We start from the raw sequence: 18,077 nt of genomic DNA, 5'->3' as shown, positions 1-18,077 counted from the left end.
GCTGCAAAGGGACTTAGATTTGATGCAGAGCTGGGCTGAGGAGTGGCAGGTGGGGTTCAACCCTGTCAAGTGTGAGGTTGTCCATTTTGGAAGGACAAATAAGAATGCGGAATACAGGGTTAACGGTAGGGTTCTTAGTAAGGTGGAGGAGCAGAAGGATCTTGGGGTCTATGTTCATAGATCTTTGAAAGTTGCCACTCAGGTGGATAGAGCTTGTAAGAAGGCCTATGGTGTATTAGGGTTCATTAGCAGAGGAATTGAATTCAAGAGTCGTGAAGTGATGTTGCAGCTGTACAGGACCTTGGTTAGGCCACATTTGGAGTACTGTGTGTAGTTCTGGTCGCCTCACCTTAGGAAAGATGTGGAAGCTTCGAGAGGGCGCAGAGAAGATTTACCAGAATGTTGCCTGGAATGGAGAATAGGTCGGACGAGGATAGGTTGAGTGTGCTAGGCCTTTTCTCTTTGGAACGGTGAAGGATGAGGGGTGACTTGATAGAGGTTTATAAGATTATTAGAGGAATAGATAGAGCAGACAGTCAGAAACTTTTTCCCCGGGGACAACAGAGTGTTACAAGGGGACATAAATTTAAGGTGAAGGGTGGAAGGTATAGGGGAGATGTCAGGGGTAGGTTCTTTACCCAGAGAGTGGTGGGGGCATGGAATACGCTGCCTGTGGGAGTGGCAGAGTCAGAATCATTGGTGACCTTTAAGCGGCAATTGGATAGGTACATGGATGGGTGCTTAAGCTAGGACAAATGTTCGGCACAATATCGTGGGCCGAAGGGCCTGTTCTGTGCTGTATTGTTCTAGCTATCTATGAAACTGTGAATTGGAGTTGCATTGAGCTCTTTTGAGGATTGGCCATGCTAAATTGCCCATTGTATCCAGGGGGATGTGCAAACTAGGTAGTTTAGCTATGAGAAATGCAGGGCTCGGGTAGGGGGTGGGTCTGGCTGGAATGCTCTTCATAGGGTTGGTGCATACTTGATGGGCAGAATGGCCTGCTTCCACACAATAGGAATTCTATGAATATATTTATATTTATATTTAAAGCAAGGAGTCTGACCTTCTTCCAGATTCTCTCTGATTTCTAAAGGCAAAAAGGGAAAGCAAATAAACTATAACTAATGAACTGATATTTCATAATTAATGCACAACTCTGCAGAACTTACCTGATTAAACCGTCTTGTAAAGGCAACAATATTTGGTGCCAGGATATGTTTGTCTTTTTTATTCCATCCACAGCTAGTCAGCTCCTGGAAATTAAATAATTGAACAGAATTGATAATGATTTAAACATTGCATCAGTATTTCAGGTAAAAACAAGAGGACAACTAATTTGTAATTACAGTGTTGACTTCCATCGTGAAATTGTTTGGTCAATTTTACCTAAACTGGGACAAAACAAAAATTTACAAATCATGCAAACACTATAGACCATGCTTGTTCAAGAAATCAAAGGTAACATTTCCAGAATGTTCTTTTGGCTTATTATCAATATATTGATTACTATTTATGATAATTACAGGTATCAAGCATGTCAATGTTCTTATAACTTGTCTTTTTTTTAAAGCTGCGGAGACATGTTCAATCAATTTACTCGAGACTGCCTCTCCTTGCATTAATCAGCATGTGGGAAAACCCTTTAATTAAACCGATTAGCTATATAATATGAGAGATAATTAAATCATATTGCTTGGCATTTTTTTCCATTATTCTTTCATGGAATGTGGATGCCAGCATTTGTAGGCCATCTCCAACTGACCTTGAACTGAATGGCCTGTTCAGTCATGTCAGGCGGTATTTAAGAATAACAGATATGGCTGTGACTACATATAGGCCAGACTGGACATAGACAGCAAATCTCTTTCCCTAAAGGATACCAGGGAACTAGTAGGCTTTCACAGCAATCGGTAACAACTACCATCATTACCATTACTGAGGCTAGCTTCATATTCCAGTTTTGTTCATTGATCTAAATACCACTAGCTGCCCGGGTAGGACTGAGACCCATGTCAACCATGGTATTAGCCTGGGCTTCTAGATTACGAGTCCAGTGAGGTTACCACAATCTCTTCCTACATTTCCTTGTAATATCCTGAAAAAGTAAATGACAAAATAGAGATATTTGAGGAGGACAAGGTCATTGCCCACCAGATTACGGAATGTTGGTTCAGTAACTTCACTGCAAGCCTTTGTTCATTGCTCATCTCGAGGTAATGCTAGTCCTCATTTGCAAATGATTCAGAGGGAGACAGGTTTTCTAGTTGTATAAATCACAGCTTGTGTTGTTGCTCAAGCAAGCCTCATTCAAATATGGAGTTGGGGCGATGTTGCTTATCCCATGGATAACAATGTGTTGTGCATCTGGGACCTGGCAGCACGGCTCACCTCCACAAACTGGTCCAATTAAAGCAGGCATTCAGCAATCAAAAGAATATTTAACTGTGCCTGTCTGCTGAGATTAGAATTTGATTGGTTTATTTTGTTTCATTACATTGCACCATTGCTTATTCCTTCTGGGTCAGATGCCTTAACAAAAAAGTTAAAAGTATTGTTTTACAATGCTCCTCAACAGTCTGTCTATTTTCACAGACAAGTGGTTATATAAAAAGCTCCTGACTACACTAACAAAGAATACCATGCTAGAGCAGACACTTTCAAATTCCAACATTGGCAACAGACTCTTTCATCATTGCCTGTCAGTTGATTTTTGTGGCTTCCTTCTCTGATCACATTTCAACATCAGAGGAGAATGTCCAATCAGATGAGAGCGGGAGTGAGCCCACCTCTGTTACGCCACACTTGAATTTTTGGGGCATCCGTCCTTTAATTTCTTTTATAAACCTATTTTCCAAACTGTTCAGAGATGTTATTATACACATCTGGAGCAGGTGTCCTGGTCCAAGGGTAGGGACATGACTGCTGTGCCATTCTGTCCTGTAACGAGAATGAGGTGATACTTATGTCCACCTCCAAAAGGAAGTCCTGACTTGGAGCTGCTGTTCAGATATTAACAGCTCTGCTCAATGGCAGTGCCAACTAGGAGTGGTGGCCACCTCTGGTTCTGCAGATAGGACAAGATGAAGTCTAGCAATGCTTCTAGACATTAAGGTGAGTTAGGGACCTTGCTGGGGCCAGGATGACAGGACCCAGTGTATGCATGAGAGTGTGTTGAAAACTTCAAGAAGGAAACATCTTTGCTCTCACCTCCCCCAAAAGTTTGCAATGACCAGCCACCTGCAAGAGTAAAGATGCCAGGCTGTATGTTGGGTGCTGGCCTTGCCCCACTGTCTATTATAGATAGCTTGAAGCAATCTGTTCTAACATAATGCTGAATCAGACAGAACTTGAAGCTGGGCTTTCTGGCCCCCAAGGCAGGGACACTACAACTGTGTTACAAAAGCCCTCCAATATCTTTAAGAAAGGTAAAGCCCAATCTCATTGGGCTACTCTCTCATTAGAGAGAAGATTGGTTTCACCTGAGGGTCACCACACCTCAGGCAGGGACGAGAAGTTGAGAAAGTGAGCCCTTCATGGTAACCTCAGTCGGTGTGGGAATTGAACCCATATCATGGGAGTCACACTCTGCATCACAAACCAGTCATCCAGCCAATTGAGCTAACTGGGGCTATATATAATAGCACAGCAGTGACCGGGTGGGGCTCTTCACTGGGTGCTTACAGCACACTTTAGGGGCTTCAGATAGGTAACCCACCAGAAAGCCCATTCTCCCATAAAAGTGTGGAAGGCATTGCTGGACCAATGGCACATCACCACAGTTTACACCTCAAACTTGTGGGTGGCTTGTAGAATTCAACCCATTATTTTTGGCTTAAGAATTTGGCAAAAAGAACTGCAGACTTTTTCCAGTGTTTTTTCTTTACAAAAAGTTATTTTGCCTAAGGATCTATTTCAAATGTGTCTTATGCTTTTCTGAGAAAAGAAAAGATGAATCCTAACCGCTTGCCATAATCATCTAAGTCTTGGCATCTCATATCAATCCTAATGAGGTAATCGTGGTACTGCTTTGGATGCCTGCCATCAAATTTAAGTTCATTTCTTGCACTGTGTTTCCTCAATTCTTGTTTCAGTTATTTAATAAGAATCAGCAATATGTAATAAATGGAAAACTGGCTCGGTCCTACATTCTCACCATTTGCAACACCCTTAAAGCAATTTGGGTTGCAAATGAGACAAGACTTCAAAATAAAGATGGCAACACAACATATGGGACAAGAGGAAAAAAATGACGTCAAAAGAGAAAATGCTGGCAACTTGTGACAAAACAAACAGGCCGTCTCTAGGTTTTTGTCCAAGTTTCAAACGAATTAGATTTACATGATGCTTAACATTAAGTAAAAATAGAAATTATCACTAACGTAAACTACTTTACCTGAAGATTTTAAACAAGAAGTGATTTGTCTCAGTACCTCACACCCATTCCCATTAGGAAGGCTCTAGTGTGGGTCATACAACTCCTAGTGTGGACGCAGGCCACACTGACCCTCCAAAGGGCATCCCACTCCATCCCATAACTCTGCATTTACCATGGTTAATCCACCTAGCACATACATCCTTGGACAGTGTTGGCAATTTAGCATGGCCAATCCACCTAAACTTTGGAATGTGGGAGGAAACTGGAGCACCTGGAGGAAACCCATGTAGATACTAGGGAGAATGTACAAACTGCAAAGGGGGAGGCAAATCCAGATCCCTGGCACTGTGAGGCAGCAGTGCTAGCCACTGAGCCACCATGCTGCTCTTGCCACCTAACTGAGTCATTCAGGCTATTTGGTCAGCTATTCTTTCAGAGGGAATTGGCAAGAAACAAAGACAAAGTGGCTTTGTAGACTTGTAATCAGGTCAGTGTTGGACAACGGAAACCACATCGACCAACACTAAACCACCAGTTTAGTAATTTCATTAGCAATTTCATTGCTCACCTAGAAATTCTAACCAGTTGCAAACTTGGCCCCAGAAACTCAGCACAAACGTGATGATGCAACATTTCTTACTCCTGAAGGAGACAACAATCAGCAGTGGACTAAATCTGTCTGATCTAAGGAGACTAGATCATTTTCTTAGAATACTTTGGTTTCTTAGTAACACTTTTTAAATTCATTCACAGGCATATACTTCATTAGCATTTATTATCAATCTGTAAAGTCATATGAACATGGAATGTCAAGCATTGCCAACATGTGGTTGGGTAGATAGCTGCCACTAAGCTCTTTTTTTTTTGGACTGGTCTAAAGTCATTTTGATTCAAAATGGGAGAGGACAACCCATGAGGGGATCGAACTAGAAGAGTCTCTTGTCTCAAACAAGGTGTTCCTGACAAATTAGAAGAGTAACACTGGTCTGATTTTTATACTTTTCTAGCTAAGTGCAACATGTATAGAGATATTTTGAGGGGCTCTCGTTGTGAAGCCCAGCAAGATTTCTCACCAGATCCTCTCAAACATGGCTCATTTATAACCTACCCTACCCAGTTAGTATCCCTTCTGTCAGATTTTACCCCATTTTACCAGGTGCATTACATTGCACTTCCTAGGTATCTGACCAAAGTCCAGAATTTCTAGCACCAACACCATAATTACAAGCCACCGTGCACTCGAATGAGCACTGGCATTCCAAAGCTGTCCTGCTCGTTGACAGACAGAATCTGAACAAGTCAGGGAAGGGGAGGATGGTGCCACACTTCTCCAACAGGGCCCTGGAGGTCCTAATGGAGGGTGTGGTACAAAGGAGGGCGATCCTCTTCATGGAGGAGTCCATGTCTCCCCAGATCCAGGTCAAATGTGGTCACTGCAGTTGGAGGAACGGCCAACAGTGCCATAAGAATGCCAATGACCTTCTCTGCTCTACCTGTGTAGGTACCACACTCCTCTATCTGCAACCCTGCACCCAGCTCCCAGTCAGGCTCGTGCTCTGCCACTCTCACTGTTTAATGCAACATCTCCCCTCACTTGCTGTCACCACCAGCCCCTGCCACCAGCCTCCCACACCATCCTGCATGCACTCTGCACTGTCTACCCACTGCCTCGGGACATTTCACCAGCTTTCCCCTCCTCTTGCACCAGCACTAACAGCCAGGCCACCCATTGTCAGCTCACTCTGTTCCTCTCCACCTCTCATCCCAGGGGAAGACAACCCACCACAGGGCAGGAAGGGCCTAGATGGGTAGAGAGGTGCTCAACATTGATCTCCTTAGCCACCAGGAGGACAGAATCCTGGCCCCCACTTCCCTGGGGGATGTTGAGATATCCATGTCTCTTCATTCTTCATTCAGTCAGTCTCTGCCGTCAGTCTCATTCATCATGCACCATCCCTAACCACTGGCTGGAATGCCTTCTCCCTCTTTTCCATTGCAGGCACCACTGGAACCTCCACCACCTCCGCAGTGAAATGGTTGGCTCAGGCAGAAACCACCTCCTCAGCGTCGGAAGGCAGGAGGTCTCAGGCCCAGAGGAAGCATCCTCTTAGGTCTCAGTTTGACAACCTTCCTCCGTGTCCATAACTCCACTAACTTTTGTGTCATCTGCAAGCTTACTAATCAGACATTTTCATCCAGATCATTTAGACAAATTTCAAACAACTCCGGTCCCAGCACTGAACCTTGTGGAAAACCACTGGTCGCAGACATTCAGTCAGAAAACCATCTCTTCACAACCCCCTTCTGTCTTCGATGCCTGAGCCAATTTTGTATCCAATTTACCAACTCACTTTAAACCTATGTCCCCCAGTAACTGAAACTTCCATTCTGGGGAAAAAAAAAAGACTCCAACTATCCATCCTGTCCATGCCTCTCAATTTTATATCAGCAAACTTGCTTTTCACCAGCACCTTATGGATCAGCATTCTCGATAAACTGGCAAAAGGTATACACCAGAAATCCCACAGGTTTACTGTATTATTGCAATCTCTACAATGTCCGAGTAGTCAGTGGAGGGTGCAAGTGAGAAGGCTCTTTGTTGTTAAGTTTTATTTAAGGCCAAAGTTACATAATTTTTAATTGATTTATGCTATAAATGAAGCAAAGCAGGGATTTACACATCACTGTTATATGTTTCTATGACTTAGTGTGTGTTTTTACATTGATTATGTGGACCGCTATTAACTGGAATATTTGTTCAATTGGCACACTCCTAGTCCATAGGTGCCGGTTAATGTAATTCTGTAGTTTTGTTAGGTTGCCACTTGCATGACATCAACAGAACAGGTAGTGCCAATGCAACATGAGTATTAACGCCTTCAGATTCAGTTAGAATCACACTGAAAAATTACCAAAGATAGGAAGCCAGAAACTAATAAATGCATTTTGTTATGCACATTTCATAATTTTTGTTTTAACAGAAAACAAACGGACAAAAGGTGGTATGAAACCAGCAGCTGAAACATCATTAGCAAAACAAAAATAAAATTGATGCATGGAATGGAGAGATTACAGAATTAGTTTGTCGGGTCAAGGGGATCGTTCAGTTGTAATTATCATTTTCCATGCAGTCAATGAACAAGTTATACCTCACTGAACTTTTCAAGGGGTTTTACCATGAGACTTGTAGCATAAAAATGCAAGTTTACACCAAATCTCGGATTTCAATTGATTCCCAGCTGTCAGCACATCAACAGTGCACCCTTGTGGTAGCAGACCAGCAGAGGCAGTGAGCTCTGAAGTTTCACTTGGAACTGCACATGTGACAGCAGAAGTTGCTGTCGGTGTCATAGTGGAATTATAGTGAGTGCAGGCAGCTTCACCATCAAATCTGAGATAATATCAATAACTACCCTTTGTACACTCAAAAATAACGCATCTCTACATTCCTTCCATGTCCGGCTTAGATATCTCTTCAACTAAACACCAAAATATATCATCTAGTCATTCATTCATTGTTTGTGGGAACTCGCTACGCACAAAGTCATCTGCCATGTTTCCCCATTGTTCAAATCTAACCTATTTCATTACGCTTTCCACACACACCAACAGCATGCAAATAGCATACCACCTGATGTAAAAATATCTGGAACTGAAAGCTCGTCTCTGTAATAGTGGCCATGAAACTATGATTGATTATTGGAAAAATCCATCTAGTCCAACCGTGGCCTTTAAGGGAGGAAATCTGCCATCCTCACCCATACATATGACTCCAAACCCACAACAATGGCACCCATACTCGATGAAAAATTATACTTGAAACAAAAAATTTGCACTGCTCCCCAAAAAAAAACATGTAACTCTCCTGCATCTTGGGTGCTTAATTATTCGCTACTTACTTCCTAAAATTATCAAAAGTTGAATCTTTTCCAGAAACCTTGTCAATATATAGTAGCAAAATATCCATTACAAAGAATTCCCAACACTTGCAGTTTACCACCAGCTGTTATTATTTTAACAGCTTACAGAACCCACACTGGATCTATTCAGTTGACCTTTGAGACCATTCAAACTGGTTCACTGTGACGTGCTGTGGATCACCCAAGTCCGTAACTAGAATAGATCAGCGTAGATTGAATAATTAAACAGTGAAGCTCCTTCTATCAGTTAGAGGCAGAGCTTGCTTATTCAGGTAGGTTGCCTGTGCCAGCCCTCTCTGGGTACCGGCATATGAACCGTGGAGATATTCAGGACCCGGGAAATTATAAGGTCCTATCCCACACTCTGTTCCCAGATGTTCGCTTAAGAGATCTTCCCATAAAGCAATCTCCACGTTAGGAGAAAACCAAAAGGGGCTCTAGAGTCTTGGGAGGACAGCAGCTCCCCAGCAGCAAATGGAGGTGATCTAGAGGGTACCTACATCTTCAAGCACAATTCGAAATCGGTCTCAATGTTTAAAAAAAAAATGCGCTGTTGCCATGGTTTCCAGGCTAGCCCCCATGGAAGGGAACTCCTTCGGAGTGTGGCCTGCCAGCAAGGCAGTGGTTTGTTGACTTTAGCACCATCCCCCTCCCCTATTAAGCAGCCCATCAGCAAACCACCTCTGGGGTTTCACCCTCAGCACGTGACCTAACTGCCTCAGGAATATCCCAGTGATATCGCCAATCTGCCCACAAGTTGGTGCTCAATCCTGCAAATTGCAAATCCCTTGCTGCTGAATGGACAAGCTTTACTGTCGGTGATCCACCACCGGGAGGGTCAAGAAAAGGCAACACATTGGGCTACTGACCCCAATATCCTCCTGGTCCTGTCTTCAAACCTACCTCTGCACCACCAGGAAGATTCCACAGATTTGTTTTTGAGGGGTGAGGTGATTTGAGGTCTCCCCTCCATATCTGGGATTCAGAAATGGCTGGCTGACAGAAGGTTGTAGATGGAAAGTAGAAGAGAGTGGTTGTAGATGGAAAGTATTCTGCCTGGAGGTCAGTGTTGAGTGGGGTCCCACAGGGCTCTGTTCTTGGGCCTCTGCTCTTTGTAATTTTTATAAATGACTTGGATGAGGAGGTTGAGGGGTGGGTTAGTAAATTTGCAGATGACACTAAGGTTGGAGGTATCGTCGATACTATAGAGGGCTACTACAGGCTGCAGCGCGACATAGACAAGATGCAGAGCTGGGCTGAGAAATGGCAGATGGAGTTCAACCTGGATAAATTTGAAGTGATGCATTTTGGAAGGTTGAACTCGTATGCTGAATATAGGATTAAGGACAGGATTCTTGGTAGTGTGGAGGGACAGAGGGACCTGGGTGTGCAAGTACATAGATCCCTCAAAGTTGCCACCCAAGTGGATAGGATTGTTAAGAAAGCATGCGGTGTTTTGGCTTTCATTAACAGGGGGATCGAGTTTAAGAGCTGCGAGGTTTTGCTGCAGCTCTACAAGTCCCTTGTGATACCACACTTGGAATATTGTGTCTAGTTCTGGTCGCCCTACTATAGGAAAGATACAGAGGCTTTGGAGAGGGTGCAAAGAAGATTTACCAGGATGCTGCCTGGACAGGAGGGCTTGCTTTATGAAGAAAGATTGAATAAGCTCGGATTTTTCTCTCTGGAACGAAGGAGGAGGAGAGGAGCCCTGATCGAGATGTACAAAATAATGAGAGGAATACATAGAGTCAACAGCCAGAGACTTTTCCCCAGGGCAGGACTGACTGGTACGAGAAGTCATAGTTTGAAGATATTAGGAGGAAGGTATAAAGGAGACATCAGAGGTAGGTTCTTTACGCAGAGAGTGGTGAATGCATGGAATGCGTTGCCAGCTGTGGTGGTGGAAGCAGAGTCATTGGGGACATTTAAGCAACTGCTGGACATGCACATGGTGAGTCGAGGGGTGCGTAGGTTAAGTTACTATATTTGACATTAGGATTAAATCTTGGCACAACATCGTGGGCCAAAGGGCCTGTTCTGTGCTGTACTTTTCTATGTTCTATTACAAATGACAATAACACCTAGAAAATGTTGGGAATAATATAACACCCTTTGACTGTGATGGATGTGGCCATCACTATATTACCCAGTGCAAGTAGGACAATGGATCCATTTAATGTAACAATCAATGACCATGGCATGCACAGGCCATACTGGACATTGCATGCACCTTGCTTTAAGGAGGACAAACAGTGGAACTGTTTCAAGCAGAGAATAGAGAAATTAATTAACTTAGTAACAGAAGACGAAACAAACCACAAAACGATTCTTGTAAACAGATGTCGAGTTGGAGCATACTGCGAGCACCAAAACATATATGAAAACAATCCACTGGATTTGAACCTAAAATATGGGTCATGCATAGGTTCACAGATAGTTGCTGATTCTTCTTATCAGGTGTCCTGGTATCTAAGCACAATGTTGACATTGCCAAAAGGAGTCTCAAATCTGATGTACTGAAAGCCAGTTGAGAACCAAAAGTGACGCAGTTTAAAGAACAATGCATTTATAGTAGGAAATAAGTTCTTGCAAAAAACCCATTGAAGTTTCTTAAGTCACAGGAAACACACATATGATTGATTATATATGCCTGTTGTGGCAGCTGTTTGACATTAACAACACATCATTCACTGTACTTCATTGCTGTTTCAAAAAACTGGAATTCCCTGTAGCAGTCATTGGAATTTTATCACTGCAGGGACGAATCCATTGCCACCTTCTCAGAGCATGCAAAGCAGACCAATAAATGTGATCTTCCATGCACTGCTCTCAACCTAGAACATGCAGTAAATCCTACATTGAACGAAAGGTTTTCTGCTGAGGTCTGGATTTTTAAAACTGAATTTTGTTTTTGCCGAGCTGACTTAGCATTGCTATTTCACACCAATGAAATAATCCTGGCGAGACAGTCTCATGGTGACACTTGCATCTAGATATTTATAGCAACTGCGACACCGCTCCTGCTGCTAGAAACATAAATAATCTTCACCCTAATATTGCAGTTGTGGCATTTTTGCTCTTGTTCAGAGAGCTGCAGCAATAAAATAACTGAAGTGGTTCAGTCCGCACGTTGAGCCAATGGTAATGTCAGAAAATCATTTGCAATGCTTCAGAACTGATTGCCAAAACACACTTCTCAGAAATTGTGAGAAATGTTAAAAAGATAGTAGCACTATAAATCTATTGCTTTCGGTCCAATGGTAATCATAAACCTTGTCCAAGAATATATTGGTGGTCTATTGGATTTCTGTTTATAATGTTAGTCAAATCCAGTATTGCTAAAATAAATTGGATTGGTCCACATCTAATGGGCTTCCTGATATTTTACTTCAGCAGTGGTATTCATCTGTGGTGAAGTTGTATTGCAATTTTTTTAAATGGCATTGCCAACAGTCCAACTTAATGCAACAAGCAAATATACATTGTTGCCTGACAGCAAAATCAATCATACTCTGAATATCTGGTTATATATGACAAAAGAAACTAAACAGTACCACCGATATAGACACCAAGTCAGTGATTTGAGGCAAGAGCTACAAATGGTCCAGGGGCAGACGAGGAAAGAAAGCAGAAAGAAAACCAAAAACATTCTGCATTGAAGGGGAGAGAATGATTTGTTTGAATTGCACTTGCCATCAGCAAGTCAATAGTACTATTCAACTTTATATCAGGTATTCAGACTTGTCTACGATTACAACAGAAAAAAAAATCGTGACTCATAGAATCAAGCTCCTGCATCAATTCCAAACTATTTGCAAAATTTTGTCAGAAAATTGTGATTTCAGGTGGTCTGTGATTAGAGTTGCTGCTTCGATTAACATTATGTAACCAGGGTAATGTATACATGATTCTAGAACAAGCTTTAGAAAGAGAAACTGGTGAGAAAACTGCTAAGGAAATTATATGAAAACCATTCCACCTCATCACAGTTTAAAAAAAAAGCAGCTTAACAAACCACATATTTACACTTCCCTCAAAATGCAGCAATTCAACCACAAAACAATCAATACACAATATGTTTTCTGTACATGCGCTTCCATTTGATCTGTTTGCTAAATCAGAAATAGTCTGAAGTTAGATCAGACTGCTTTGATTTTTTTTGGCAGGTCTGCAAACATCAACTAGCTCCAGTTTACAGGGAGAGTAGGATTCCAGTCATTCCATTTACTGTGTCTTGCTCTCTGCATTGAGGTGTAAGGCACGAAAGGCAATGAGTGTGTTAATGTCGAGAAGGTGAGGTAGGTCATTGATGTGACTGCATAAAATATCTTTTTGTGGTTGCCCAGTAATGTAACCTACCTAGATTAGGAACATGAGAACCCTGTCATCCATGTCTGTAACACTCCAGTCAGTAACCAAACCTTAAACTAATTCCCCTGACAAGCTCCTTCACAGCCAGATTTAGTTCAAACTCTCACCACATTCAACTTCAATACACCTTTCACAGGGAACTCTGTCAAAGATATTTTTTCTCAATCTAAGTACAGTATATATGGATTACAACTTTCCACTAGGCATGTTACTTCCTCAAAGACCTTGGGGAGTTTCAACCTGTGGGAGTTTTCCGTTCTAAACCAGGTTGACTGATATTGATTAGATTATTTCAATTTAGATACTCAAATTTGCTCATGATATTCTGTTTCATTATTTTCCAAGTAGGAACAGATGCCCAAACCAGATTTGACCCTTTAGTGGAATTAGAACTACTTAAATTTATTTTGCCTTAATCTAATGACTCATTGGCTCTGATTTAATACTGCTTAGAATTCTGTTACATTTTTTTCCTTTGGATTTAAATTGATTTAATTGGATTTCCCATTCTACATGATACAGTTAAACTTAAATTTCACCAGACCGTAGATTATAGCTATAAGACATTTGTTTTCTATACACTTATATGAAGAAAATATCATGGCATTCTGTAAATAACTCCGAACTATTCCCACATTTGAGCCCCCAACCCTTGCTATTTTAAACAGATGTTCATTTGCCCAAACCATAATATTCAAGCCTCTGCAAATGATGAATTGGAGGTTAATTGCAGAGTTTAAACCCTGTAATTTGAAGCTGAGTGCTTTCACTATTGAGAGCTGAAAAATGTGTTGCTGGAAAAGCGCAGCAGGTCCGGCAGCATCCAAGGAGCAGGAGAATCGACGTTTCGGGCATAAGCCCTTCTTTCCTGAAGAAGAGCTTATGCCCGAAACGTTGATTCTCCTGCTCCTTGGATGCTGCCTGACCTGCTGCGCTTTTCCAGCAACACATTTTTCAGCTCTGATCTTCAGCATCTGCAGTCCTTTCTCCAAAATGTGCAAAGAGTTAACTTTGGGGGAAGAAAGGATCATGAAATAAGAAATTTGATTCTTATCAATCGTGGTATGTGCTGGTGATATTAAAGAGACAGGGAGAATTTTATGCTTCATGACTGCATGGTTTCTTTGAAACATTTGCCATATTGTTCAAATATACTAAGCTTAAACAACGTCTTGTAAATTGTTCACAAATGCGAAACAATATCTAAGAAATCAGTGACTTGAACTACAAGTGAGAAGAGAGAAGGGTTTTTGCATGTAATGAATATCATTGACTGTTCCGAAAATCAGCGAAAGCTTTTGTTGTATGGGCAAATCAAAGTACTCTCTGGACAAACTACAGAACAGAAGAATTTCTCAATGATGAAATGAGTACGTTTGTAATTAAGCTGGAGGCTTACCTTTGTAAAACAGAAGGTGAGTGGATAGGACTAATGATTATTTAGTTATGACTCAAGTTTAACTTGCTGCGCTCAACTTTGCAAATGCCTATGCCATTCTAGGGTTACTGGCAGATGTCTTGAAGCAGATTATCCAAACTGTCCTTTGGAGATTGACTGCAGTCTCAGGAGAGACAGAGTAATCTTTTGGATAGTTCAAATGACTGCTGAAACTTATCAGACGTAGTTCATGCAGTTTATAAAGCTGTCTCAAACTGCCAGCCACGTTGTTGCATTGTGATAGCTTGATGACATTTATTACTTTGCATGTAATTAATTTTATTGGATGTTTCTGTGTAGATAAATGATTCATTGGTGATATTTGCACAACAGCAACACATTCTAAAGTAAGAAACAACATTGCAGTAAAACCCAGATTATTATTGGCTAGGTACTTTATCCTGAATGAAAAAATTGTATAATATCTGAACAGTTAGACTGGAAACAGATTTTTTTGATATTTTATGCAGACATAAAAGTCAACCAATGTATCTGTACATTATCCAACATTGATGTGTGCACTTTGGAATGTTCATAAACTCAGAGCCCTGAATCCTCTGATCCACAGAGAATTGGAAAAGTTAGCTGACTATTCCAGCATCTGGCTGCTTTGGTTCTAGTGAAAAAAAGAGTCAGAAACCATTACAATTGATAAGGGCTGATCCATACCATGTAATTTAAATTCTAATGATATTAAATTAAATTTGCCTGCTTGTTTGATCTTCCAATAACGGCAAGCATATGGCTAACCCGAATCATTCATTCAATCGTAAACAGTCCAAGGAAATTCTACTTAAAACAATTTTACAGGTAATTTTTCACTTAGACAGTGAAGATTGTGTGTAATATTTTTTTCTCTGGATCTCTCCTGGGCTAGCTACTACTCTGCGAGCAAGCAAAATTACATCTTTCTGAAACATCTGTTATTCATTGGGTTTGAATAAAACTGTCTGTATTATAAAACTAAAATGACATTTTCCAATCAAATTTACATAACTAAATGAGAAAATCTGGTCATTATCCTTGTAATTTGGAAGTTCTGTTGCGGATATACCATAAGGATCAGAGCCAAACCATACAGGAAAGAAATTAGGAAACATTTCTTTGTATAAAGGATGGCATAAGTGTGGAATTCCTTCCCACAAAAAGCAGTAGATACCAGCTCAATTAATGAGGTCAATAGCTGCAAACGAAGTATACGTCGGGATACGGAGCCAAAACGGGTGTAAGGCATTTGGAAACAGATCAGACATGATCTCAGTACATGGCAGCAGAGATTAAGGAGGCTTAATGGATTACTCCCATCTCTGTATTTCTAGGGAGGACAATTAGTAATGGTGCTCTGTAACTCCATATCACTCAGAGTCTCTTTTGGAAATGATGGGCACTATTTGACATGAGCAACAATGAGTGTTTGGGGTACAAAGCAACACGAGGGGGTTAATTGTCTAACAGATCAGATCAGTTATGCAGACAAAAGCTATCACAGATTGAACAAAGGAAGTTAGGTGCAGCTAGGGGAACTTAAACTAATCTATAAGTCCAGGTGGGGATCATAATGGATTTAAGATCCTGAAAATGAGGAAGACATACCATCTCTTTGGGCCTCAGCATGAGAACTTGCCTCTCACCCTAACAACACCTACATGCAGAAGTCTCAGTTTTACCCAAGAAGGGATTCATGTCTCTGATAGATTCAAGTAATTTCCCCATGAATGATGTTAAACTGATACGTTTGTCAACAGCTGATACCTCGCTCCTGATTTTCCAATTCCACAGTGCAACTCCTGAATCCAATAAACTTTGTGAAATTCTGGCTAATCCCCAAGAGTTTCCTTACTTCCTGTCATAGCCCGAGATAGAAATGGTCATGGTTATGGAGACTTGTTTGTCGCGCAGGGATACAGTTGGAATCTCTGCCTAAGACCAGGTCTTCATCAGGGAGTCACGTGAACACTTCCTCACGTAGGTTAAATCAACCAGGAGTTCAGGAGTAACAGTAATTCCAGTCAGGGTAACGTGTGGATGGAGGAGCCCAGAGGTAAGGTGACCTCAATTTCCTGGAGCTCAAGCAGCAGCTAGACCCCAACCAATAAAACCCACCTCTTTGGGCACCTAAGCCCTACAGCAGTTTCTGCAAGGCAGTGCACCATGTGAACATGAGAAAAGTAGTAATCAGAAAGGCTGAGGAAACCTTGACTTTATATCAAAGGGATTGGAATACCAGCCTGCGGACATTGTGCTTTAATCAGAACCATTGAGGAAACTATGTTTCATTCTCGATACAGTCAGTTCTTCTGTAACACGATGGTTGAGTTCTTGTGCAGCCCCACATTATAGAAAAATCGCTCCTTAGGAACAGCGGTTAAAGTGTTGGCGCTGTAATCACGTAACAGCCAACACACGTTTTAAAACTTTGCACTGTGGAAACAGTGTCCCCAATTTTTCAATCGTGTTACAGCAAATTTGCGTTGATGAAACAAATAGGGTGGTTATGGTAGGGGATTTTAACTTCCCAAACATACACTGGGACTGCCATACTGTTAAGGGTTTAGATGGGGAGGAATTTGTGAAGTGTGTACAAGATAATTTTCTGATTCAGTATGTGTATCTATGTGGAAGGTGCAAAACTTGACCTTCTCTTGGGAAATAATGCAGGGCAGGTGACTGAGGTGTCAGTGGGAGAGCACTTTGGGGCCAGCAACCATAATTCTATTAGATTTAAAATAATGATGGAAAAGGATAGACCAGATCTAAAAGTTGAAGTTCTAAATTGGAGAAAGGCCAATTTTGACAGAATTAGGCAAGTACTTTCAAAAGCTGATTGGGGGCCTGGATGACTAAAGAAATTGAGGGTTTGATTAAGAAAAAGAAGGAAGCATATGTCAGGTATAGACAGGATAGATCGAGTGAATCCTTAGTAGAGTATAAAGGAAGTAGGAGTATCCTTAAGAGGGAAATCAGGAGGGCAAAATGGGGACATGAGATAGCTTTGGCAAATAGAATTAAGGAGAATCCAAAGGGTTTTTACAAATATATTAAAGGACAAAAGGGTAACTCGAGAGAGAATAGGGCACTTCAAAGATCAGCAAGGCGGCCTTTACGTGGAGCTGCAGAAAATGGGGGAGATACTAAATGAGTAATTTGCATCAGTATTTACTGTGGAAAAGGATATGCAATATATAGACTGTAGGGAAATAGATGGTGACATCTTGCAAAATGTCCATATTACAAAGGAGGAAGTGCTGGATGTCTTGAAATGGGTAAAGGTGGATAAATCCACCAGGACCTGATCAGGTGTACCCTAGGATTCTGTGGGAAGCTAGAGAAGTGATTGCTGTGCCTCTTGCTGAGATATTTGTATCATCGATAGTCACAGGTGAGGTGCCAGAAGTTAGCTAACATGGTGCCACTGTTTAAGAAGGGTCGTAAGGACAAGCCAGGGAACTATAGATCAGTGAGCCTGACCTCGGTGGTGGGCAAGTTGTTGGAGGGAATCCTGAGGGACAGGATGTGTGTGTATTTAGAAAGGCAAGGACTGATTAGGGATAGTCAACATGGCTTTGTGCATGGGAAATCATGTCTCACAAACTTGATTGAGTTTTTTGAGGAAGTAACAAAGAGGATTGATAAGGGCAGAGCAGTAGATGTGATCTATATGGACTTCAGTAAGGCGTTTGATTAGCAAGGTTAGATCTCATGGAATACGGGGAGAACTAGCCATTTGGATACAGAACTGGCTCAAAGATAGAAGTCAGAGGGCGGTGGTGGAGGGTTGCTATTCAGACTGGAGGCCTGTGACCAGTGGAGCGCCACAAGGATTGTTGCTGGGTCCTCTACTTTTTGTCATTTATATAGATGATTTGGATGCGAGCATAAGAGGTACAGTTAGTAAGTTTGCAGATGACACCAAAATTGGAGGTGTAATGGACAGCGAAGAGGGTTACCTCAGATTACAACAGGATCT

General features: G+C 41.6%; 1 protein-coding gene across 4 annotated transcripts in view; it reads right to left on the bottom strand.

Moving 5' to 3' along the window:
- The window catches only part of LOC122564867 (ras-specific guanine nucleotide-releasing factor RalGPS1-like), a 706,864-nt gene that overhangs the window by 501,187 nt on the left and 187,600 nt on the right, over positions 1 to 18,077 (bottom strand). For all 4 annotated transcript variants that reach the window (XM_043720237.1, XM_043720241.1, XM_043720239.1 and 1 more), the window contains one exon: positions 1,173 to 1,256. In XM_043720237.1, coding sequence (XP_043576172.1) covers positions 1,173 to 1,256 — 84 coding nt within the window. The remainder of the gene's footprint in view (positions 1 to 1,172; positions 1,257 to 18,077) is intronic.

This window comes from Chiloscyllium plagiosum, chromosome 30, assembly GCF_004010195.1.
Source record: "Chiloscyllium plagiosum isolate BGI_BamShark_2017 chromosome 30, ASM401019v2, whole genome shotgun sequence".
Classification (NCBI taxonomy): domain Eukaryota; kingdom Metazoa; phylum Chordata; class Chondrichthyes; order Orectolobiformes; family Hemiscylliidae; genus Chiloscyllium; species Chiloscyllium plagiosum.
Note: the sequence above shows the minus strand (reverse complement) of the source record. Positions and strands in the feature narration are given on the sequence as shown.